Raw genomic sequence first — 24,244 nt, 5'->3', positions numbered from 1 at the left:
TATAGTTCAGAAGTGAGGCTCTGGGTTCCATTCCCAGCACCAACAGACTTTAAACTAAGAAACATTCCCTCATGACCTTTAAGAATAGAAAAATGTGGACTGGAGAATGTAGCTCAGCTGGGAAAGTGCTTGGTGAGCATGAGTGAAGCTGTGGACTGGCTCCCCAGCACCTCATAAAACCACTGACACAAGTCTGTCTGTAATCCTGTCATTCGGAAGACAGGAGCATCAGAAGTTCAATGTCATTCTTGGCTACACAGTGAGTCTACAAAAGAAGACCTTGTCTCAAAAACCACACATCAAAAGTAGTGAATAATAAAAATTACAACCACTTTCTTCCTTTCTGAAGCAGATAGCAGAATGTTCTCAGTTTTAAAATTTGGGAAGGCAAGGGAAACACCTAAGATCTTAAATTGGTCTGTCTAATAACCACCTTCCAAAAAGCTAATTAAAAATTTGGAATTGCCAATCATTGACAACTCACTTTTCAACAATGACACTTATCTAATGCTAAGTCAAACACAGAAAGGGCTATATTGTCTGCCTAATATATAAAGAGATCACAAAACTGCCTTATAATACAAAGAAAATACTTTTTATTTGTGTATCAAAGACTCTAAGGTTAACAGCTGATGTCAAGACACAAAAAGGCCTGAAAAGTGATAATCAACTTCCCTTGATTATTTTAGAGCATCTGATATGCTCCCAACTGAATCTTAAGCATGATGTGTTCGAGTGACAGGATTATGGTTCCTTTGTATTAGTCTTCAGCATCTTTCTTTTTCTTCTTTTTCTTCTTTTTCTCTGGACTCTGAAAATAACCAACAAGAATGATTTTTGAAATAGTGGTCATTTTACAATGAACTTTTCCTTATAAAGTACAAAATCTACTCTTAGAAAATAAATTTTGTACTAAGAAAATCTACGCCGGGCGGTGGTGGCGCACACCTTTAATCCCAGCACTTGGGAGGCAGAGGCAGGCGGATTTCTGAGTTTGAGGCCAGCCTGGTCTACAGAGTGAGTTCCAGGACAGCCCGGGCTACACAGAGAAACCTTGTCTCGAAAACGAATTAAAAAAAAAGAAAAGAAAAGAAAATCTATAACTGTAACATCAACAAAGCAAGCTTCAATAACCATGAGTTGGGGGCAGGGTGACAGTACTTACCTTGTAAGCATAACACTTTTAGTTAGGTTTAATTCTTAGCAGAGTAAACTCTTTTCATGTTAAGAAACTAAATTTGAGGGCTTATGAGATAGCTCAGCAGTTAAGAGCTGCTCTTCCAGAGGTTCTGAGTTCAATCCCCAGCAACCACAAGATGGCTCACAACCATCTATAAAGGGATCTGAGGCCCTCTTTCGGCATGTAGGTGTACATGCAGACAGAACACTCCTACGTTTAAAAAAATACATAAATTAAAAAAACACAACCAAAATAGAAGTGGCCTCTGTAACAAAAAATACCATTAAGCACTTTTATTTTCTATTACATTTTCCCTATCAAACACCTGGTAATTTCTGACAGTACCTATTTTAAACATCTATGCCTAAGGTTTGTTTAAATGCCCTGAAATAAACTCAAAAGATAAAACAACACCAAAATCACATACAGGAACTGCTGTGCTGGTACATGGCTCCTCCTCGGAAAGTGGCTCTTCCTTTATGTGTTTCTTTTTATCCTTCTTCTTTTTCTTCTTTACAGTCGGCTCCTCTTCTACTACCTGTTCTTCCTCCGCCTCCTCCTCCTCCTCCATCTCCTCCTCTACTTCAGCTGGTATAAGAATTATGATTGTATTAGACGTCCTTCAAAACCCTAGGATGCTTTTCTTTCTGTCATTATAGTCAACTCTTTTATCCTTATCTAATACTGTTAACCTTAAAATAATCTAAACCAAGCTGAAATAATTTTTTCACAATCAGCTGTTACATAATAAAAGTCAGCATTAAAACAAAGGTGAATCAATCATGTGGCTGAATGGTTTTGCAAGGTCAAGAGGAGAAAATTTCTGTATCTTTACCTACTTAAGAATGTTTGATTAAATTTAAAGTTTTGATCCTGAAGGTAGAGAAATGACTCAGTAGGTAGAGTGCCTACTACACAAGCATAAGGACCTACACTTGGCTATCCAGCACAAGGAAGAAGTCAGACATAGTGCTGCAAGCCTGCAGCCCCATAGCGGGGGGTGGAGACAGAGGTGTTCCTGTAACTTGATGGCTAACTAACCTAGACAAGCATAGCACTCCAAGTTCAGTGAGATACTGTCTTAAAAAGACAAGGACAAAACTAAGGAAGAACATACCTGATGTTTATCTCGTGTCTATCTTTAGTATCTAGAAACACATATGGAGGGCCACAGCACACCCAAAGAGCTGTTATGCTTATGACTATTCAGTGAGATAGGAGAGACATGAAGTAAATATACCAGACAATCAAAGATAATACTAAGGATAAAAATTAAGCAGAAGTTAAGGAGATATTTAAGAAGATGTTAAACACATGGAAATTCCAATACAAAGATCAAAGATGAAAGAAAGTGGGTATCAAGTCGAGAGTATGCAAGAATCTTGTGAAGCATGTATTTGGGTAGATGACTCGCAGGTGCACGAGTGGGCCAAAGGGCTAATATACAACTGAAATCGTTAATCAAGTATAACATTCTGGAACCTGATTTGAAATACTAGAAATAAGACTTAACTACTCTGATAGTGAACAGCAGGCTGCCGTATAGTCTTCTATGAACCCAAGAATCAAGAAAACCACTGCTTTATCAATGCTAAAGCCACCCAATTCAACAACAGTTCAACATCCACACTAAAGCTTTTGTAATTTAGTAGTATACTGAACTCTATATTTAAAGATACTTACATTACTTTATAAAATCTAATTTAACATTCTCTTAACTACCCAAAAAATATAACGACATATTAAAACATTAGTTTTCAATGAATGTAATGGTAGGCATTTCTCTAATACTTAAGAAAGCTATGGTTTTAAAAGAAAGATATTTGAGAATATCATTCAAAAAATTAAATGGAAAATAGAGTATCAGGTAAAGGCATTTATTTGTGGGGAAGCCTACGTACCTAAGTCTGTTCAATTCCTGGACCCAGTCACATGATGGGTCTTTCACATGTGTACTGTGCCACACTCCCCCATCCATCCCCAACAAAATAAATAAAAACGTATTGTTTTTTGTTTGTTTGCTTTTTGAAAATTCAAACTAACCTTTAATTTTAATCTTGGCTTTTTTTGCTTTCTTTTCAGTAATTTCATCCTCTTTATCTACCTCTTCTATTTTGCGTTTTTTAGAACAAGTTGGAAGTGTGGAGTCACCAGAGGGATCGTAAGTCTTCACTTCACTGAAAAAACCAAATAAATCGTGGAAAATCTTTACAAATACTTGTAACTGAAATAATTCAAGAGAAAAGCAAATATTGTTGTCTAATTCAAAAGCACATAATGCTGCTTAGATCTATCAGCTTTAGGATAGTTTAGTTCGGTCACAGTCAACAAATGTTTGGCTCTACTATTACCTAGAAAAGCAGGGGGGAAATGACCAAGTGAAATCACTTTCCAAGTAACTCAAAGTAAAACTGCACTGAGACAATGGTTAGTTACAGGATCCCATTTAGAAACATCTTCACCACAAGCTGTTAAGTGACAAAGGACACACAGATCCCCCTATAAAGTCAACTAAATTAAATCTCAAGGCTAATGTGTTAAATTCATTTAGGTGCAGGAATCTTAAATATTCTGTTCAGCAGAGTTGTAAATGAATGGTGTTTTAACTTTTTAAGCTGCAAATATTAACCATTTAGTAATAAAAAGCCACACGCAAAGAGACAACTGAATGGACTTTGTATGCTTATAACTGATGTCATTAAATATTGCTTTGTCCTATGATTTCATTGAAATTCACACAGTATGCCTAAACCCCAGAAGCTGAGATACTGAGGGAGGAAGAGTCATTCTGAAATCTAGGCCAGACAGAAGAGCAATATAGCAATATCTTTGCCTTTTCTTTAAAACAAAACAGGGTCCTGCGTAGCTCGGACTAGCTTTCAACTTGCTATCTAGGCAAATATGAACACTATAAATTTCTAGCCATATTGCCTCCATTTCTCAAGCTTTTTTCTGAAGGACCTTGATACATACTGTTTATTATATATAAAAGGTGAGCAACTTCATTTCAGTCATTGTAACTCACAAATCCCATTTTCCCTAAAACATACAAGTAAGGTCTCAATATTCCTTATAACTATGGACTATTATTTTTTAAGCCTATCAGCTTTTAAACAAATGGCTTTTAAACAAATGGCACACTACAGAGAAAGTGAAATGACTGAATTAAATTCATGTTGATGAAGAACCAGCAGTTAGGCAACAAGAATAAAAACATCTGATGCCAAGGCCAACCTTATTTCAATCCGAGAGACTACATATTTGGAAGGCAAAGCAACTCACAAAAGTAGTCCTCTAATTTCCACATGAAGGCTTTGGCTTGCCCACATAAGCACTTTTCCCAACACTTACAAGTACATGCAAAATAAAAACAAAAACTATGATAAAAACAAAAACTAAAGGTGAATGTGGAAAACTAAATGGCAAGGAAAAGTTATATATGAAAAATGGGTATACAGACAGCATGGTGGAGACAATAATTCAGATGTTCCCGGAAATTGCTCACAAGATCTAAAGTCATTGTTGACACACAGTCAGCTTGACTTAGCAATTCTACAACTCCATACATTTCTCAAACTATTGACAAGCTAAATATATGTGATTCTTTTCTTATTCGCCATTTTTAAAAAGACTCGATTTCCTGTATCCCTGACATTTGAGAGCCGCCAGATGGGTGCTTGAGATCAAACCCAGGTCCTCTGCAAGAATAGTCTCTGAACCACTGCTCCAGTCTCCTTGTCTCATTAAAAAAAGAAAAGAAAAAAGAAAGAAAAAGAACTGAGCGTTTTGTCTGCATGTATGTATGCACAACAAGTGTGTCTGGTTGTGAGCAACCATATGGGTATTGGGAACAAAAACTTTGGTCCTCTGAAAGATGACCTTCACAAATCCTTTTAATTGCTGATCCATCTCTCTAGCCCCTTGCCAATTTTCATAAGAATTAGTCCACACTGCTGTGTCTTAAGTTTACAATAAAAAAAATAAAAATAAAAAAAACCAAAAACCAAAAACCAGTCAATACATTTAAATTAACAAAACCAAGTCTTCACTCTTAAATGACTTTACCTTTTGTGTTCATACTTTTCTGCTTTTGCTAATGCCTTTCCTGTTCCACTTATTTTTCTTATCTAAAAAGAAAAATGAAAATTACATCAAAATCTACAACACATCTTCTACTGGATATAGCATGCTGTACTATGTGACAATGTTTTTGCTAATTTGAATAAACATGTTTCAATGGCAAATACTATTAGCACATCAGCTTCTGTCTAAGAAATAAGAAAAAAATGCTATGTTAACATGAAATACTTATAGTTCATTAAGTTTTGACAGGCAGTAGGCAGAGTGTGGTTCTTACCCCTCTGTCCTCCAAAATCCTCAATCTGGCCTCTAATTTGGCTCTGTTCTCAACTCCCATTGCAGAACTGGAATCTTCACCAAAAGCATCATATCTGATAGCCAAAACAGTTTTGGCTGCCAGCATTCGAGAAATCTATCAACAAATGAGAGGCAACAATGCTTCTTTTCAGAAAACGTAAAATAAAATCATCAATTGCTTACTAATGAGAAAATTATAGGATATCACATTACCATTTATTCTATGCCTATTAATGAAAAGTCAAATTCAGTCTTTCTCTGTCCCTTCCTACCTTTTACTCAAAACCAAATCTGATGACCTGAGTTGTACAAGTTGTCCTCTATCTCTGTTGTACATGTACATACATACTTGAGGGCTGGTAATATAGCTTGGTTCTATAGCTGATACCCAGCATGTGTGATGCCTTACACTCAGTCTCAGGCAGAGAGGGAAAGGATAAGCTTCTTTAATAAATTTATGGTGTCTATTTGCTACTTTATTTCTGTTGGTGGTTGTGAATTTCACAAAATTTCAATTTAATCCTATTTAGTTAGGTAGGTATCTATAGAAACACACAGAAATATGTAAACTAGACCTCCAAATCAGATATTTAGAAAATGTTCAATACATTGTATATTCGGTACCTAATATTTATGTCAGTAGCAGCAGACTGGTTTCTTGTAATGTATAGAAATGCCTTTTACTTAAATACAATAAAATAAAATAAACTGAAGTGCTATTGTACACTATAATTATAGTAGGAGAAAATGAGTGAAGAAAAAAAATTAAGCCGGGCGGTGGTGGCGCACGCCTTTAATCCCAGCACTTGGGAGGCAGAGGCAGGTGGATTTCTGAGTTCAAGGCCAGGCCGGTCTACAGTGTGAGTTCCATGACAGCCAGAACTACACAGAGAAACCCTGTCTCCAAAAACCAAAAAACAAACAAACAAATAAATAAATAAAAAATTAAAGCTTATGAGTTGGAGAGAAGGCTTAGATATTGACAGCATTTGCTGGTCTTACTGAGAACCTAGATGCAGTTCATTGTAGACATGACAGGAACAACCACTAAAACCTGTAGTACCAAGGGATTCAATGCCTTTTTCCCAGCCTTGCACATAGTATACACATATAGCTATGTATGTACAGGCAAATACCCAAAAAACATTACTTTGAAAAGTTCCCAAAAAAGTGGAAAAACTGTAACTCACCTTTCCTTTGTGTTTGGGACTCGTCTGGCCTACGAGAGATGCATGATAAATAAGCCCATATTTTGGTGTATCTCGTCTAGATTTGAGGGCCCTGAAAAGTGCTTTTTCTGCTCCAAGAATCTGGACTGTAGAAGCTGCATGCTTGGCCAAATTCAAAAGAGAACCTTAAAAGAAAAAAGAAAAAAGAAAAAAGAAGAAGAAGAAGAAGAAGAAGAAGAAGAAAAGTTTACAAAAATATACTTCCAGATATACAGATATACTCAGGATTCTATAGTAATGTATCCATTTCCCCGAAAACCCTAATACTTCCTGTTATTCCTAGTGCAAGGAAAGCTAGGAACTAGAGAACTGAAACTGTACATTCACTATCAGGCTCACAAAGTGATGTAGACATTAATTAGCAATTTGATCCATCCTCTAAGACTGAAACTTAAGCATGCCATTGCTGTAGATATATAAGGTCATATCAGTAGTACTAAGTCAGAATTATTTATTTCACCCTCTATAGGTAAATGAAGAAATGTACCTAGATGTATACTAAGATACTCTGCTGGATTTACTGCATGAGATACAGTTAGAAATACATAAAATACTAATGGTACAAACTCAAATTCCAGCTAGTCTATGCATTTCTACTGCTTTTAAAGTTACCTACAGACTGAAACCATGTGAAGGTAATGAAAACAGGCCACAGACAATATCATGGCCTTATATCAAAGAAAGGGCACCTGAATAGAGTATTTGTCGGATACTGCTGAAAGACTTCTTTCAGCTTTAAAAGAGATCTGTAAAGCATAGATAGCATTCGTGTTCAGTTAATACTGTAATTTTAAAAATTCATTCAAAACTTGGTCTAATGAATTCTTTTTGATCCTGAGGACTGAGCTTAAGACTCAAACATGATAATGTGAACTAACTTTATCCTTTTGACCAAGGACCACAGTGTCTCAGAAGAGGTAGTGACTGAAGCTGCCCTCATTATTCAAAAAGAACTCAGGCAAAGCATCAGAAATCATCATTGAACACGCGGTCTTTAGTCCTTACAAATCACATTAAAACTGTCACCTGCATGAGCAATAAGCCGTGCTCCAACTAACTCTCCAACCATGACTGTAACGTTAGGTGCAATGGCCATCATTCGATTTTGCAGATATTCATACAGCTGAGTTCTATATTCAGAAATTTCAATTACCTAAAATAAGGAATAAAATAAGTTTAAAAAAATGCTATGAATGAAAAGTACATAACTCATTCATTTTGAAAATATTAGATTTCAATATTCACAAATGGAAATGCATAGGCAACTCACTGACAGTTCTCAACAGTTCAGGGCTGGCTGAGATTAAATTAGTATGGGAGTTAGAGGCCAGCCTGGGAGCTTGATACAGAGCTGTCCCATAAAAGTAGAAACTAAACAAAAAATTGTGTCTGTAATGTATATGACTTCACTTAGCATCTATCCCACCATCTTTACCCAAAAAGATGGCATCAGAAGAGGTAGTGACTGAACACCTTCATATATTGTCAGGTGAACAAATATAAAAATCATCACTGCCATCTGCAAATCATTACAGACTTAGAAAGACCTCAACTAGATCCTCTGTGGGTGTAATGTACCTGAGTACACAGATGTAGAATGTTGCAAATATCTTCTTCAGAAACCTCGGTTCCCATCGATATCTCTGCGGCGGCTTTCACTTCTGCTTCTACTTCCTCGGACAGCAGTTCAGAAAGAGAGGCAGATGCATAATTCTTCCTGTCCCCTATGGAAGTTTTGTAGATAAAGCAGAATTATTTCCCAGTATTATCTTTCCTTATGCAAAGACTTGATTTAGAAATAAACTTTCTTCAAAAAGCATTTAGGTAAAAATAAGACAAAGCATCTTATAAATTTCAGAAACTGTGTTAACTGAGAATAAGATTAAAAATAATTTCATTTGCCAGACAGTGGTGGCATATGCCTTTAATCTCAGCACTTGGGAGGCAGAGACAGGCGGATCTCTGAGTTCGAGGCTAGCCTGGTCTACAGAGTGAGTTCCAGGACAGCCAGGGTTACACAGTGAAACCCTGTCTTAAAAAACACTCCCCCCCAAAAAAATTTCATTAAAAGGTGCAATGTTTCTCATCTCCCCCCCCCCTCTCTGAGAAAGGGTTTATTTGTATAGCCTTAGTTGTCCAGAAACTCTCTCTATAAGACCAAGCTGGTGAACTCAGACCCTCCTGTCTCTGGAAGTGCTGGGATTGCCAGCTGAAGCTCTCTTTTATAGTCTAAGAGACTGGAAATTTTGCCGGCCCTCACAGTCAGTGTTAATAACACACCTTGAGATCACTTAAGAGTGACACTGCTGTCCTACCATGCACTCTGCCTGTTTAACCTGTCTTTAGGAGAACAATGCAGTAAGCAACCACATTTCCTTTGCATTTCTCATGTAATCAACTTTTAGACTCTAAACCAATGCATAAGCTGTAATCTTACAAAGTTAGGGATTTGAAAGAAGCCATGTTTATTTAAACAACAATAACTGGTCATGACAGTCGTGGTACACACCTTTAATACCATCATTCTGAAGGCAGAGGCTGGAAGATCTGCATCTGAGGCCAGCTTGGTTTACAGAGTGTGTTCTAGTATAGCCAAACTTACACAAAGAAATGCGGTTTCAAAAAACCAAAACCAAAACAAACAAACAAAAAAAAAAAGAAAAAAAAGAAAAAATGGAAAACCAAAACAAAACCAAACCAAGTAAATGTTCAAATTGTTTTAAAATAACAGATAGTAAATAGCTACATTTGTAACTTTCAAAAAACTTCAGTAATCTTAAGTTTTCAATACAATTCCTACTGAGTTATATCAAATTTATTTTTCTCAATAACAATCAACTCACCAACTTTCTGTAAACACTTGCAGTATGTCAAATTATCTGAAATAATTTTCCCTAACTCAGGGAAATGCCAGCCATACCATTCCCTACACCGCATAATGTAGTTGTTTAGTTCTTTATCCAAGTCATCTAACAAGGCTGTAAAATGAAATAAAAACAGAACTAATGAGTGAGAATGATGATAAGGGTTAATACACATAACACATCGCCTTAAAGCAGTTAAGTAAAAATTTAGTTGCATAAAGTACATTTATGACACATAAATTATTACCATCTCTTTTCAGAATATATTCCAAATTGAATATCTTATACCCTTTAAAAAACACCCCTGGAGCCAAGTACTAGAGGTTTACTATCACTAATCTAGAGGTGAGTGCTGCAGTTCAAGGCTAGTCTGATTTAAACAGTGAACTTCAGACCAGCTATAGCTACATAGTAAGACTCCATTTCCAAGCAAGCAAACAACTGACAACCAACCAAGACAAACACAATGATCCAGGGAGTGAAGTTAACTTGCTACCGAGCTTGATAACTTGAGTCCAATATTGCACCAAGACCCACATGATGGAACAAGGGAACGAAGACTTCCAAAAGTTGTCTTTGACACACAAGCTCTATAGTGTACATAGGGCCACATCATATATATATTTTGTGTATACGTATGATAATTATATATGATGAACTAACTTCCCGGTCTCTCCTACAATTTCCAAGAATCTCTAATCTGTCTATTCTAGGCATCTCATGAGTGAAAGGTTGAGAAATTTCTCTTTTTTGTTTGATTTGCCTTTAAAAAAAAAAAATGTTCCTGTATTCGTACAGGATGTGCCTCAGAACTGGATGGGTATGATCCACTTTGGGCATTAAATCCTGCTTCTTTGGAAGAGCCACATCTGTACACTATTTACTTTCTTTTCACAGATGAAGTTTTCCACACTGTGGCCTGCATTGTTATTTCTCTTAAAGGCCAAATGGCCTTGCTTTGTGTCTTCTATATTTACATTTTGTTTATTCATTGATGGTTAAAAATTTCCCTTTTTAACGATAGTAAATAATACTATTATGAACATAGGTGTGGCAACCCAAAAGAACTTAAGTCTTATGATTTTAGATATATTATGTAATGGAATTGTTAGTCAAAGCAATTTTTTATTACTTGCAAATGCTGCAACTTTGATATTTTAACTTATGAGAACCTAAAAAGGACAGGTGAAAAATAGAACTATAAAGATCCCTCTTGCAATTTTAACACTCATGGAAAATGAGATCAATCAGTATGTATTATCAACATTCCCTTATCAAGAGAATCAAGATTTAGTTTTTCTACTGTTTTCCCAATTATCTACTCATTGAAGTTTTAGTTCATCTTTTTTTTCTCAGACACAAATAGTAACAACAGTTAGGAAAAAACTAAACAGATCAGACACCCATGTACTTACAAATTGCCTGAACAATCATTGTGTCCACTTTATCAGCACTGAATTTCAATCTGTATCGAGACAGGCTAGGGAAATGAAGAGAAATAAATTAGACTGTACTGTACCGTACCGTAACTAACCTCCCCATCTGTGTGTTCATTTGAGTGGGTACCTAAGTGCAGGCTAGAGATCTACCTTGTGTTTTGAGGTAGAGTCTCTCATTGGACTGGAACTTACAGAATACATTAGGCTGGCTAGCAACTAAGAACTGGCTACCATCTATCTGTCTCTTCCTACCCCCTGGGAATTTTAACTGTGGTCATGCCCAGGATCTTTACCTGGGTTCTGGGGGGATTATCAAACACCTTATAAACTGCATTAACTATTTCCTAAAACTCCTTGGTCTTTCAAGTCAGAGGTTCACTGTACAGCTTAGGATGGCCTTTGAACCCAGTCAGTATTTTCCTGCCACAGCTTCAGGTACCAGGGTTATATACTCATGTCACAAGGTCAGTGAACTAAATCTTTTTTTTTTTTCCAGACAGGGTTTCTCTGTATAGCCCTGACTGTCCTTGAACTCAGAAACCCAATTGCCTCTGCTTCCCAAGTGCCGGGATTAAAGGCGTGTGCCACCATTGCCCAGCTGAACTAAATTAATCTTGACACGGTACTAAATTCATCTTGAAAAGTTTAGTTCTAAATCTCTAGTCTTGCCTGTATTGTTTTTGTAACTGGGGAAAAAAATCTGCTAGATATGAATGTGCTGTATAAAATTATTTTATGATGATGTGAATTTGATACTATAATAGGTTGTTTAATTTATATACCTATTTAGAAGGGCTTTAGCATAGCTTAGACAGAAAAGCATCAATGAGGTTTGAGGATTTCTAGCCTAGCCCAGGAAACCTATGCCCCAGGTTCCAGGGAGATTCTGCTTCAAAGGAATAGGAAGAATGATAGGACACCTGGCAACCTCTTCTGGCCTTATAAACGCAAACCATGTACATATGTATGCAGCAAAGTTCTTTCTTAGACCAAAGCAAAAATATTAAAATAAATGATATGAAGAAAGGTTTTTTTTTTTGTTGTTGTTTTTTAAAAAGAATATAGGCAATAGCCAGGTGGGGTGGCACACACCTTTCATTCCAGGACCTAAGCAGGGGCAGGTGGATCTCTGAATTCAAGACCAGCTGGTCTACAGAATGAGTTCCAGGACAGCCAGAGATATGCAAAGAAATTCTGTCTAGAAAACCCAAAAAGTATACACCGGTTTATATCATAGTTCATCACTTATCAGCTTTATTGATGCTGAGCAAGTTTTTTCTTGAGGGCAACAGCAGCATCTTCCTCACATTAATACTTATACATTCTTAGCATAGATGTCTATGAATATATGTATGTATACAAGTAAGCATATTTTTCTGTACTTACCTGTGGGCCAACCCAAGACACATGGCTGCCATCTCACGTGGTTCTACCCCTGGAATCAAGCCATCCATTTGCGATCTGATTCCTCTCATAAGTTCATTAACAACAGGACTATGGATACAGCTGAGATTCAATTTTTCCTATAAAAACATTCACATTAAATAAAAAAAAAAAGTTTTCTTGAAAATTCACCTTTGTGGATTTTCAGATAGTGTCTTTTAAGAATTCACTAATGTGAATTCACAGACTTACCTCAAACTCACTCTAACAATCTGCCTCCGCCTCCGTGAATGATAAGCATGAACTACCTCATTGGAATATGATATCTTAAGACAATATTGATCTAAGGACACACATACACACAAACTTTTATCAACTGTACATGGTATTTGTTTCTAGTATGTTTGTAAAAAAGTTGATGGAAATCAAATACGAAAACCTTCTAGCTAGGCTGTATAATTCCCAAGATGTAAAACATTATTAAATCTGACATTTTTTCCTTGTTGGACTAATCAGATCACTGCTATTTTTTATTTGATTTTCAGACTTTTAAAATCTGCACATGTACCTATGTGAGTTTTTAAATCTCCGGACCTCTTTAATATAAAGTAGAGTACTTCATAGAATTCATTAATGTCATTTTCCATAGGACACTGTAATTAATTCAGTGACATTAATATTGACATCGTACAAAGGATGAAAGCTGGATTTATTCTGTACCAAGTACAAAACATGTGTTATGTTAACACAGACAACAGTTCCAGGAGGTCAACCTCAGGATGACTTGGTTTACAGTAGTAGCCACTTTACTTGGTTTTCCATCAAGACTTGGATGACACCTGGAATAGCCAGGTGAGTGCATTGGCAGCCGTGGGCCTGACTACCTCCTTTTGCCAGCTCCACTGTTGTCTGTTTTACTGCTGCCACTACTAGATTTGCCAGAGGATTTTGAAGTGTCTGGTCAGGCAATTCATGGTTGGAATTCAACATGTTCATTGACTGCTCCATCTCCTGTCTCATGTCATGATCACTTGTGTAGGTGAGGTTTTTTTTAAAGATTTATTTTATATATGAGCACACTGCCACTATCTTCCGATACACTAGAAAGGGGCATCAGATCCCATTACAGATGGTTGTGAGCCACCATGTGGTTGCTGGGAACTGAACTCAGGACATCAAAAGAGCAGTCAGTGCTCCTAGACACACTGAGCCATCTCTCCAGCCCTACATGTGATTTTGTGCACTAGATAAGCACGGGTGCCTTCAAAGGCCAGACAGTATCAAATCCCCTGTAACTGAGTGATGGGTAGTAGTGAGCCGTGTGATGCTGGTAATAGGATCTGAAGCCTGGTCCTCTGCAAGAGTGGACTAAGCACACTCAATCACTCCAGTCATTTACTTATTTTAAAATTACGAAGTATTTATATACTCACAGCATTTTAACCAAAAGTAATAGCAAAAAAGTTTCAATTTTTTTCCCTATGGATAAGTGTCTCTCAAACACCCCCACCAAACAGTATAAGTAAATAGTATAAACACAGGTAACGCCGGGCGGTGGTGGTGCACACCTTTAACCCCAGCACTTGGGAGGCGGAGGCAGAGGCAGGCGGATTTCTGAGTTCGAGGCCAGCCTGGTCTACAGAGTGAGTTCCAGGACAGCCAGGGCTACACAGAGAAACCTTGTCTCGAAAAACCAAAATAAACAAACAAACACAGGTAACAAGTATCTAGTTGACTCTTGATTTTGTGGCACACAAATTCCACATTGGAGAAAACAATGTTTTAATTCCTTCATATAGACCAATATTTTTATAACATCACATGCACACAACACCATATTTCATTTAATGTGTTCCCCTCCTATACTTCTTTATGCCTGCTACTAAAAATTTCAAATGAACACACCTTTACTCAACAGGAAAAATTTTAAAGTATGTGAGAATCACTATAAAACATGTGACTAGATGGCATGAGTGGCCAGATTAGAGCTTAGATTATCATTTTGTTCTTCCTTTATTTTCTACAGTGTACAGGGAATACTTGTCTTTGAAACTTCTAATAGCAATTATGTTGCCTAAATGACAAACATCAATTATGAGAACACAAAGGGCAGGCTTTGAAGCTGTAAAAGGCACAGATGATTTGCCCTTTAAGTCACATCCTCAGCCCAACTTTACCTTTATGACCCCTCCTAGTTTAGCATCAGCTACAGCCAGAGGTTCATGGGCTTCTTTTACTATTTTCTTCAAAACTTTCTTCAGCTGCTTATTAATTTTGCCTTCCATCAGAGCTGTGAATGCTTTGCAGGAAAACAGAAAAATTAGAGATAATAACTGAGAGCTCTTCTGATGTAAATTTTAAAGCAAAGAAAATATTTCTTTTGAAAAGATACAAATTTCTTTAATAAAACTTATTCCTGTAATGTTTTATAAAACCAATTCATTAATGCCAGGCATGATGCACAATGTTTATCCCAGCACTTGGGAGGCAGGAAGCAGCAGAATAACTTGAGTTAAAGGCAGCTGGGTGTATAAAGTGAGATCCTATCCAGAAACAATTAAGATTGTTAGGATTCAATTTCTTTTTATAGGTCACTCTGTAGCCTCAGCTGGCCTCAAATTTGTGAGCCTGCTGCCTTTAGCATTTCAAGTGCTGGGATAAACATTGTGCACCATCATGCCCGGCCATTTATGAGCCGGTTTTATAAACCCTGACTATTTCCTTTTGCCTTTTAATACCGTGTACACTGATTATAAAAGGTAGATATTTATCTACCTTTTTATAGAGACTTTCCTTTATTCTTTTAAGTTTTTTAGTCTTTGGACTGGGGATAACGTGTCTGTTTAACATGTGAAAGGCCTTAGGCCTAATCCTTAGCACTACACACACAAAAAAAAGCTCTTTAAAATTAAAATTGCAGCCGGGCGGTGGTGGCGCACGCCTTTAATCCCAGCACTTGGGAGGCAGAGGCAGGCGGATTTCTGAGTTCCAGAGTTCGAGACTAGCCTGGTCTACAGAGTGAGTTCCAGGACAGCCAGGACTACTCAGAGAAACCCTGTCTCGAAAAACCAAAAAAAAAAAAAATTAAAATTGCAGATGGGGCAATGGTGGTGCATGCCTTTAATCCCAGCACTTGGGAGGCAGAGGCAGGCAGATTTCTGAGTTCGAGGCCAGCCTGGTCTACAGAGTGAGTTCCAGGACAGCCAGGGCTACAGAGAGACCCCGTCTTGAAAAACAATAAATAAATAAATAAATAAACAAACAAAATTAAAACTGCATTTCACGTTCCTAGTTTAAGTTTAACTTTCTGTGGTTTTACGTATATGGGTATTTTGTCTAGATGTATGTCTACACACCAAGTGCATGCCTAGTGCCTGTAGAGGCCACAAAACAGCATCCGATCCCTTCCAATCAGGATTATGAACATCAGTGAGCTGCCATGTGAGTGCTGGAAATTGAATCTGGGTCCTCTGCAATAGCAGCCATTTCTAATATGTAATCCTCTCTATCACCCAATTTTAATTTTAATCTAACATACACAATAGCCCTTCCCTTAAATGCATTTCTTCTAAGTATAAAGTCTCTACACTAGACTAACTCTAGACTCCATTCTAAGTTACCATCTTCTTCAATCAAACAGTACTTATCACTTCAAACAACTGTTGCGCATATAGTAACTTCAGAGGCTAAGTTATCCTTTAGAGGTTCTGGGTTCAATTCTCAGCAGCACACTGCAGCTCAGTCATCTAAAACTGGAGCTCCATGGGATCTGATGCCGTCTTTTGGTATGCAGATGCATACACAGACAAAACAACCATTTACACATAACGCATGAATCAATAAATTAAAAAAGAAAAAGTAACAAAAACAGGGCCAGCAAGATACCTCAATGGGCCAAGGATTCTGCCACCAAGCTGAGCCCCTAACTTTGACCCCCAAGACCCATGTGGTAAAAAGAACAGAACACTCTCACTTGCTGTCCTGACACTATTGTACCCCCCCCAAGTAAATGTTAAAGAAATGCCATACATAAACTTCCAACAGAGAATTCTACAAAACCTAAATTGTGTACTTTAATCTACAGTTACTCAGTATTGGTTCTGCCTAATAGGACAGGGAAGGTGGTTCCATAGGTAAAATGCTTGCCATTCAATCAACTCTGGAATCCATGTAAAGATGAAAAGGAGAGAAGTGACTTCATAAAATTGTCTTCCAATTTCCATCCATGTGTCCCTGCACCAGCATGAACTGCCTCATAGGACCTGGGATACTAGCCAGTTGATGGAGTGCTTGCCTAAGACCACTATAAATTCAAGGTCATCCTCAGTTGCAGGATTCCCCTGCCCCTAAACAAACCAACTTGTAAGAGACAATATACCATTAATTACCAAAAAAAAAAAAAAAAAAAAATTCATTTGATAAAAATTAAGACACTGATTGTAGAAGTTTCTGTAATGGAATTCTTGACATAGTTACCTCATTTCCAAAAATGTTCATTAGTAGTACAGAAACTTGCTTTTTGTTTGATCATGCCTTTAATCCCAGCAGTTGGGAGGCAGAGGCAGGCAGCTGAGACTGATGCCAGCTTGATCTATAGAGTTCCAGGACAGCCAGGGCTACAAAGAGAAACCCTGTTAGAGATTAATTTAAACTATGGTGAATGGGTCTTAAAAAAATACAGAGTAGACCAAGTATGGTGGCACGTCCCAGGAGTCAGAAGACTACTCATATGTCAATACCTCACCAAAACCAGTATCTTTTCCCCATGTGTGATTAATCAAAGTGTTTTGACCTGTAAAATTCTTATCTAGCTTTAAACCATTTTTATAGTCCTTCATTCTCAAATCATATCAAATAATCAGGGGGCCTGTTCCCAACATGACCCAAATATGAAGGCTCTAAATAAACCTTTCCTTTAAATTCAAACAAACAAAAAACCCCATGTTTCCTTATATAAGCTCTCATGCCCTTTGGTGTGCACACATATTATTTTAAAGAACTTTACTTCCTTTCAATTTTTAATATTGATATTGCTTTTGCATACTCTTGTGAGCTTTACCACCAAGTGTTTTATTTCTAGTGGCTAGTCTCAACTTTACCCTTGAATTAATAAAATTATTAGAGAGCTGGGTACATGACCACATTACCTTGGTCCCTTGGAGAACAGCTTTTACTGAATTGTGCTTCAGCATTAGGCTGTTGGTTTCCACAGGGAGATCAACTTAACCACTTGTCATCTCTCATCACATGGGGGAAACCAACCCTATGGTGAAAAAAGCTAACTCAATGTTGTCTCAGTGGTAGTGACGAATGGGTTAGATCACTTAAATTCAGTTACAATAAGATGCATCATTGACAACATTGAGGAAGATTAACTCAGGCAATTGAAGACAATAACCTTTTAATAAGAAAAACAAAATGCTACATTTTTAAGTTAAAGGAAAGAAAAAAGAAACTTCTCTTACTTTAAATTAATTACCTGCTAATGCTTCTGCTGTATCCTGAAATTTCTCAAAATGTTTTAGCTTTACTCTAGAATTAGAAGAGAACAAATGTTATTGAAAGAAATGATTCTACAAAAGCTACATATCCAGAAAATAGAAGCTAGATGTTTCCATAGCATACATTAATAGTAAAATAAGTAAACTTGCTAGATATATAGTAATGCATGTCTATAATTGCAGCTATTCAGAGGCCAACCCAAGAGAATCACAAGTTCAAGTACTTAAACCTTGTTCCAACTTATTAAAAGACAAAGACCAAAGGTGAGGTCTAACACCCCAGCATTTGAAAGGCAGAGGCAGGAGGATCTCTGCAAGCTCAAGATCAGCCTGGTCTACAAAAAGATCCTGTCTCAAAAACCAAACAAATAAGTTGGAAATTTGGTTCAATGGTAGAACATTTCCTAGTATATCCAAGGACCAGGGTTATAGCCTCAGCCAAGCAAACAACCTCCAGGCAGAAGTGTGATTGAAAAATAGCTTATTTTTCAGACTTAATGTAGATTATCACCTACATAGTTTGTGTATGACAGTGCTTTCCGCACAAAGAAATGTATTAGTTAATCCATTGTTGTCTCAGTGGTAGTGACGAATTTTTGTTAAATCACTTAGACTCAGTTCCAAAAGGTATACATCATTGACAACAAATAAAGATTAACCCAGCAAAGCATATAACACTTTAAAATGGAAAAAAAAGAAAAAAAGAAAAAAGAAAAAAAACGGAAGCCTTCTACACTCCTTAAAACAGTATTAATTGAAGCAAATTTTTCTTACCTGGAAAAGCAAATGCGGATAATCCAAATGCACACTTAAAAGCATACAGATGCTATGAAAAAAGTACTGACTGTATCTTTCCTGTCCTATCCTAACCCTGTTTCTGCTTGTATAATACTCCATCTATCTCTCTCAGACCTTGTCTAAATATTCAAGGATACAGAAAGGTGTAAGTAGAATATTAAGCCAATCATTGTGGAGCATGGTTTTCCTCAGTGTATTGTGGACATCTCTCCAAATCACTAACAGACCTGCCTATACACATACTCAATTTATTCTACAATGCTACTAGTGATGGAATCACAAGGATGACTCTATATTCATTTCACTTTGCCATTTCACTGGATTAACCGTTCTTAACTCTTTTGTGTATTTATTAGCAGTAGCAGACTAATGACCAAATATGGACATCCATAGATATGACCCCTCCATTTGGGGTAAGCAAAAGAACCAGAATTTCTTCTCAGGTCTACATGCACCTGGTGGGTTATTTCACAAGATGATTCACAAATGGTTTAATGTTGACCCCGACTCTACCCTGAGGAAAGCCTACTGCCTCTCCCCTCAACAAATTTAGTTACCATTGTCTATTTTACTTTCTTCTCAAAATCATGATTGAAGAAACATGGGGTACTTTAAAACCTAGAAATTACAACCTAGCTTTACCCCAAAACTAGTCAGAAATAAGTCCATACTGCCAAACAAAATCCAGCCTTAATTAAATGCATACTAACACTGTTCATAAAATAGATTTCCAAAAGCCAAAAAGCTAAAAATAACAAATGAGGAAGCCCCCACAAATGACTTACACCTAAATTCTTACAAGATTACTTACATTTTATTCGCTTTCTCTGGAGTTTCAAATTCTTTCCACAAACTATCAACCTCTTGAAGCTTTTTCTCATTCAGAACCTGCAATAAATCAGTTTTCTTCAAAGGCAGTCTAGACATATAGAACTATATGTCATATGACATATAGAAATATATATGTCAAGTTAACAACTATTCACATAAAATACAGGCAGGGAGAAAAAAATGTTTCCCTGAGCTAGTTTTCTTATGGAGCATAAGTTATGAGTGCTTTAAAATTTATTTTGTATGATAAAAATTTAAGAATAAATACAGAGCTGTCCCACGAGTATAGCAAAATATATATTAGAAGTTACCCTATCCACCCAAGTCTCAATTTCTAATTGTTCAGAGACTAACTATACTCACTGCTCACCAACAGTCAAAAAAATATAAGAGAGTAACTCTTGAAAAGTTCACACTTTCTTCTAGTTTAAAAGTATTAGAATAATTGGATTAACAGAATTGTTTTATTTGGAATTTGTTTTATTCTGTCAGACGGGCAGTGGTGGTGCACACCTTTAATCCCAACTCTTTGGGGTTGGGGGGGAGGCAGGCAGATTTCTGAGTTTGAGTCTACAGAGTGAGTTCCAAGGACAGCCAGGGCTACACAGAGAAACCTTGTCTCGAAAAACCTAAGAAAGGAAGGAAGGAAGGAAGGAAGGAAGGAAGGAAGGAAGGAAGGAAAGAAGGAAGGAAGGAAGGAAGGATTTCTGTCACCATTCTCTTTAGCCACCATGTAGTTGGGTATCTGGAAGCTAGGCCCTCTCTGAACAAGTGCTCTTAACCACTAAGCCATCTCTTCAGCCCCAAATTGTCATTCTTAAAACTAAAGTTAAAGCAACAAAGAAAATGTAATAAAATCATGTGATTAATAGTTATCCAAATTATTTACAAAACCTGTAATGTAAACAAAACTTTGGCTATACCCAATCATGCTACCATATATTATTGTTACTAGTAACAACAATTTGAACACAAAGTTTTCACAGGTGTCTAATCTTAAAATAATTAATTTGGGGTTGGAAAAATGGCTCAGTGGCTAAGAGCACTGACTTCTTTCAGAGGTCCTGAGTTCAATTCCCAGCAACCAGATGGTAGCTTACAACCTGAAAGCAACAGTGTACTCATAAACACAGTTATAGTACACTGTAAGAAGGCAGCAGTCTAAGCAGCGATTAGAACACTTACTGCTGACCCAAGCATGAAAAAAACTGTAGCCAATATAACGGAAGGTATTGGAATGTCTGGAAATTGAACCTAGGGGCACAAGTGCCCTACTATAAGCCATATCCCTAGCCCTCTTTTTACCTTTTATTTTATGACAGGATCTCATTAAGTCACTTGCGTAAGTCTGGAATTTTAGATCGGAACTCCTGTCTTCACTTCCATGAATCATAATTCATTAGTACAGGCATTAGTCTATGCCGACATGGCTTTCTCTCAAAATCTAATACACATTCTAGCATTTTGAAAAATCATGGAAAAAGAAGGCAGCAACTAGTATTATTTATCTACTTTTTGGAGGGATTCACATAAAATATTCACCATCGCACAGTATGCATTTCCCTTCTCACAAACTGCGCAATCACTAGCACTAGGTCTAGAATATGCCTATTTCATAGGCAAGGGATTGGTAACATAAATACCAAATAATTACAAATTAAAAAGTTCTTCTACAGAATATCAAAACTTTCCAATAGAGTAATAACACACATTATATTTATCACAAAACCACCGAATCCTGCTGACCACACAGACTACTCACCCCACCTCACCACTCTTCACATCTCAGTGGCATCCCATTGTAGGAAGATGCTATTATTTGACAATTTCCATGCTAACAAATGTGTATGCTATATCTTTTTTTTTGGGGGGGGGGGTTTCGAGACAGGGTTTCCCTGTATAGCCCTGGCTGTCCTGGAACTCACTCTTTAGACCAGGCTGGCCTCGAACTCAGAAATCTGCCTGCGTCTGCCTCCCAAGTGCTGGGATTAAAGGCGTGCGCCACCACCACCCGGCTAGTGTATGCTATTTCTTACAGTGAGAAATATCTCAGTGACTAAAAGTACCAACTGATCTTCCATGAGACATGGGTTCAAATCTCAGCACCCACGGGCCAGCTCACAACTGTCTACAACTCAAAGATCTGACACCTTCACAGACACATGCAGAAAAAACACCAATGCACCTAAAATAAGGAAAACAACAACAACAAAAACCTTTCCCTATTTAAATAAGGGACACTCAAATTAATAGCAGCCATTGAGATTTCTCCCCTAATCTGCATGTTTGTAATTATTAATCCCTGGTTTATAGATCAGGACAGCTCACAAGCAAACCTCACACAGCACAAACTGGAAATCGTGAACAACATAACCCCAACAACTCCATGTCTTAAACAAAAACTGTTCCCTTCAATCCTGTTGCTTGCAGCCCAAATTTCTCCATTCAAGCAATCTCACTGAATTAAGGGGGGAAAAAAAAGAGAGGACATTCACTCCTAGGAATGGGAGGTTTCATTGTAGATATGAGAGAAAGAACACAGCCAAAAGCATCTAGAGGGGTCCAGGCTCAGCTGGGGCACGAGGAGAGGAACAGAAAACTGAAGACTAAGATCAAACCAAGAGACCAAGAGAGCGCTGTAGGCAAAATGGCTGGGTAATACAGGAATCAGTGAAGCTGGGGAAAGGGTTCCTGGACTGAAGAATGTACAGGTGGACTGGTGGCCAATCAGCTTTGCCATGTTAACAGGCACCCACCACAGCCATTTGTCCTGAGACCTACCTAACATTCACGCTGTCTAAATTAAAGCACACTATACCTTTCTCATCTTCCTATTATCATCACACAGTAAAATAATCTTTCAATAAAACACTACAGCAGCTACTACTCAAAACTTTCCAATCATGCCTGAAAGGACCCTGATGTTGGAATCCAGCTTTAATCTAGTTAAATATACATGGAATGTAAGGGGCCAGCCCAGCCTACATAGGCAGACTCTGCCTCAAATATAAAAAGCCCTTCGGTGAAGACGCACGCGTTTAATTACAGCCCTTGGGATGCAGAAGCAGGTTCGAGGCTAGCCTGGTCTACAGAGGGAATTCCAGGACAGCCTAAACAGCAGGTCTCGAAAAATCTAAAATAAATAACTGGGCCTGGAGAGATGGATCAGCGTTTAAGAGCACTGACTGGTCTTTCAGAGGTCATGAGTTCAATATCCAACAACCACATGGTGGCTCACAACCATCTGTAATGGGAACTGTAGTCCTCTTCTGTTGTGTCTGAAGACAGCTACAGTATACTCATACACATAAAATAAATATTAGAAAATATTTTTGCTGGTAAGTGGTGGCGCACGCCTTTAATCCCAGCACTTGGGAGGCAGAGGCAGGTGGATATCTGAGTTCGAGGCCAGCCTGGTTTAAAAAAAAAAAAAAAAAAAAAAAAAGAAAATATTTTTAAAAACTGATCTTGTATTGGAGGTATAGCTGTTTGACAAGAGTGCTGGTCTAACATGTACAAAGCGTATCCCCAGCACAGTGAATATTTTTATTATCACTTGAAAAAAAAGTCTTGCACATTTTTTTTAAACTGAGCAAATCTTCTAAAGCAGAGAAGGTCGCCCTAAAGTCGGAGAAGCCACGTGTTCACTTGAACACCGGGCTCTTGATTTTTCACATCCTTTCGGAGCCCAGGCACTTGAAAGACACACAAATGTGTCCCGGCTCTCCTTAAGTCTTACCCAGCTGTTTGTCCCACATAAGCCTTTTGGCTCAACGACTCCATCTCACCTACCTTAAAGATGGCGTAGCCAACGGACGTTTCAAACAGGACCAACATGGTGAGGCTAGGTGAGGGCGCTACGCGGCTAGCCGCGAGCCCTTACGCCACTGCAAAAGGCTAACTTTCGGCCACTGAAGGCTTGCTAGGCCTCAGACGCGGGGGAGCCAAACGCCCTCGCCTCCCCGCAGGCAGGCAGACCACGTTGTCAGGCGTTCCACACCACTCCGCATGGAGCAGACACGAGAAGTCTCCTTCTGCAAGGAGTCTGGGACACGACGTCACTTCCGGCCGATCGACACGCAGAACGTGATGTCATCTCCGGGTTTTTCCCGCCCTCAGAAGATCCCGAAAGAGGTGGCTTCAAAATATCGCGAGACTTCCTAAGCCCTGAAATGATTTTAGGAGCTCTCAGTTTACGTGGTTATGTCAAGAAAAAGTTCTGTGTAAATTATTTATATATTTTTATTATATATAATATATAAATTACATGTATATAGTTTACAGCACACTATGCCACGCCACACTATGTAAGGGACATTTTATTTTAAAACAACGCAGAATACTTTTCTTGATGAGGACCTGCTTTCCGGTCCCATCCGTAAATCAGTTCCAGGAGTTTCAATACACCTCTGACCTTAACGAGTTGTAGGCAATTGTAAACTGTCACGTGGGTGCTGGGAGCACAACCATGTCCTCTGCAAGGAAAGAGAATTTTTATAACCAGGAACATTTCCTGGTGGCACTTCTTCTCTGGTCAAAGAGGTTTTCAGCAAAGATTTCTTTAATAGCTATAAACATAGACATTTTCTCGTTTTTTGTCTGTTTATAATGATACCAAGGTATGAATTTAAACATGTCTCAA

The 24,244-nt window shown here is 37.8% G+C and overlaps 1 protein-coding gene and 4 non-coding genes across 7 annotated transcripts; all 5 read right to left on the bottom strand.

Annotated features, from left to right (window-relative positions):
* Window positions 1-573: 573 nt before the first annotated feature.
* Window positions 574-23,631, bottom strand: Nop58 (NOP58 ribonucleoprotein). Of its 3 annotated transcripts, none has more exons than XM_028765767.1 (15): window positions 23,395-23,631; window positions 19,583-19,659; window positions 17,952-18,004; window positions 14,650-14,771; window positions 12,476-12,612; window positions 11,066-11,130; window positions 9,630-9,764; window positions 8,365-8,510; window positions 7,813-7,939; window positions 6,748-6,911; window positions 5,538-5,672; window positions 5,246-5,307; window positions 3,224-3,357; window positions 1,608-1,768; window positions 574-811 (listed from the first exon to the last, which is right to left on the bottom strand). In XM_028765767.1, exons 1-15 carry the CDS (start codon window positions 23,437-23,439, stop codon window positions 761-763), a joined length of 1,614 nt encoding a protein of 537 aa, XP_028621600.1. In that variant the 5' UTR covers window positions 23,440-23,631; the 3' UTR covers window positions 574-760. The 3 variants fall into 3 exon arrangements, with proteins under 3 accessions (XP_028621600.1, XP_028621601.1, XP_028621602.1); XM_028765768.1 differs by lacking the exon at window positions 23,395-23,631 and adding an exon at window positions 17,620-17,735 and having other exon boundaries at window positions 19,583-19,614; XM_028765769.1 differs by lacking the exons at window positions 19,583-19,659; window positions 23,395-23,631 and having other exon boundaries at window positions 17,938-18,004.
* LOC114619932 lies at window positions 7,690-7,773 on the bottom strand. Its single transcript, XR_003711253.1, has one exon. It is a non-coding gene; the product is annotated as a small nucleolar RNA SNORD11 (small nucleolar RNA).
* LOC114619933 lies at window positions 8,228-8,307 on the bottom strand. Its single transcript, XR_003711254.1, has one exon. It is a non-coding gene; the product is annotated as a small nucleolar RNA SNORD11B (small nucleolar RNA).
* On the bottom strand, window positions 17,755-17,838 carry LOC114619929. Its single transcript, XR_003711250.1, has one exon. It is a non-coding gene; the product is annotated as a small nucleolar RNA SNORD70 (small nucleolar RNA).
* Window positions 18,538-18,624, bottom strand: LOC114619930. The gene has a single exon (XR_003711251.1). It is a non-coding gene; the product is annotated as a small nucleolar RNA SNORD70 (small nucleolar RNA).
* Window positions 23,632-24,244: the final 613 nt, after the last annotated feature.

Source organism: Grammomys surdaster, unplaced genomic scaffold, assembly GCF_004785775.1.
Source record: "Grammomys surdaster isolate TR1022 unplaced genomic scaffold, NIH_TR_1.0 165, whole genome shotgun sequence".
Lineage (NCBI taxonomy): Eukaryota > Metazoa > Chordata > Mammalia > Rodentia > Muridae > Grammomys > Grammomys surdaster.
This window is presented reverse-complemented; position numbering and strand designations above follow the sequence as displayed.

Coding starts and splice junctions, on each gene's coding strand:
- Nop58 (XM_028765767.1), bottom strand. CDS start 23,439: ATGTTGGTCCTGTTTGAAACGTCCGTTGGCTACGCCATCTTTAAG. Junction 6,912..7,812: donor ACGGCTTATTGCTCATGCAG/GTGACAGTTTTA, acceptor TTTTCTTTTAAG/GTTCTCTTTTGAATTTGGCC. Junction 3,358..5,245: donor GAAAAGTATGAACACAAAAG/GTAAAGTCATTT, acceptor TGGTTTTTTCAG/TGAAGTGAAGACTTACGATC.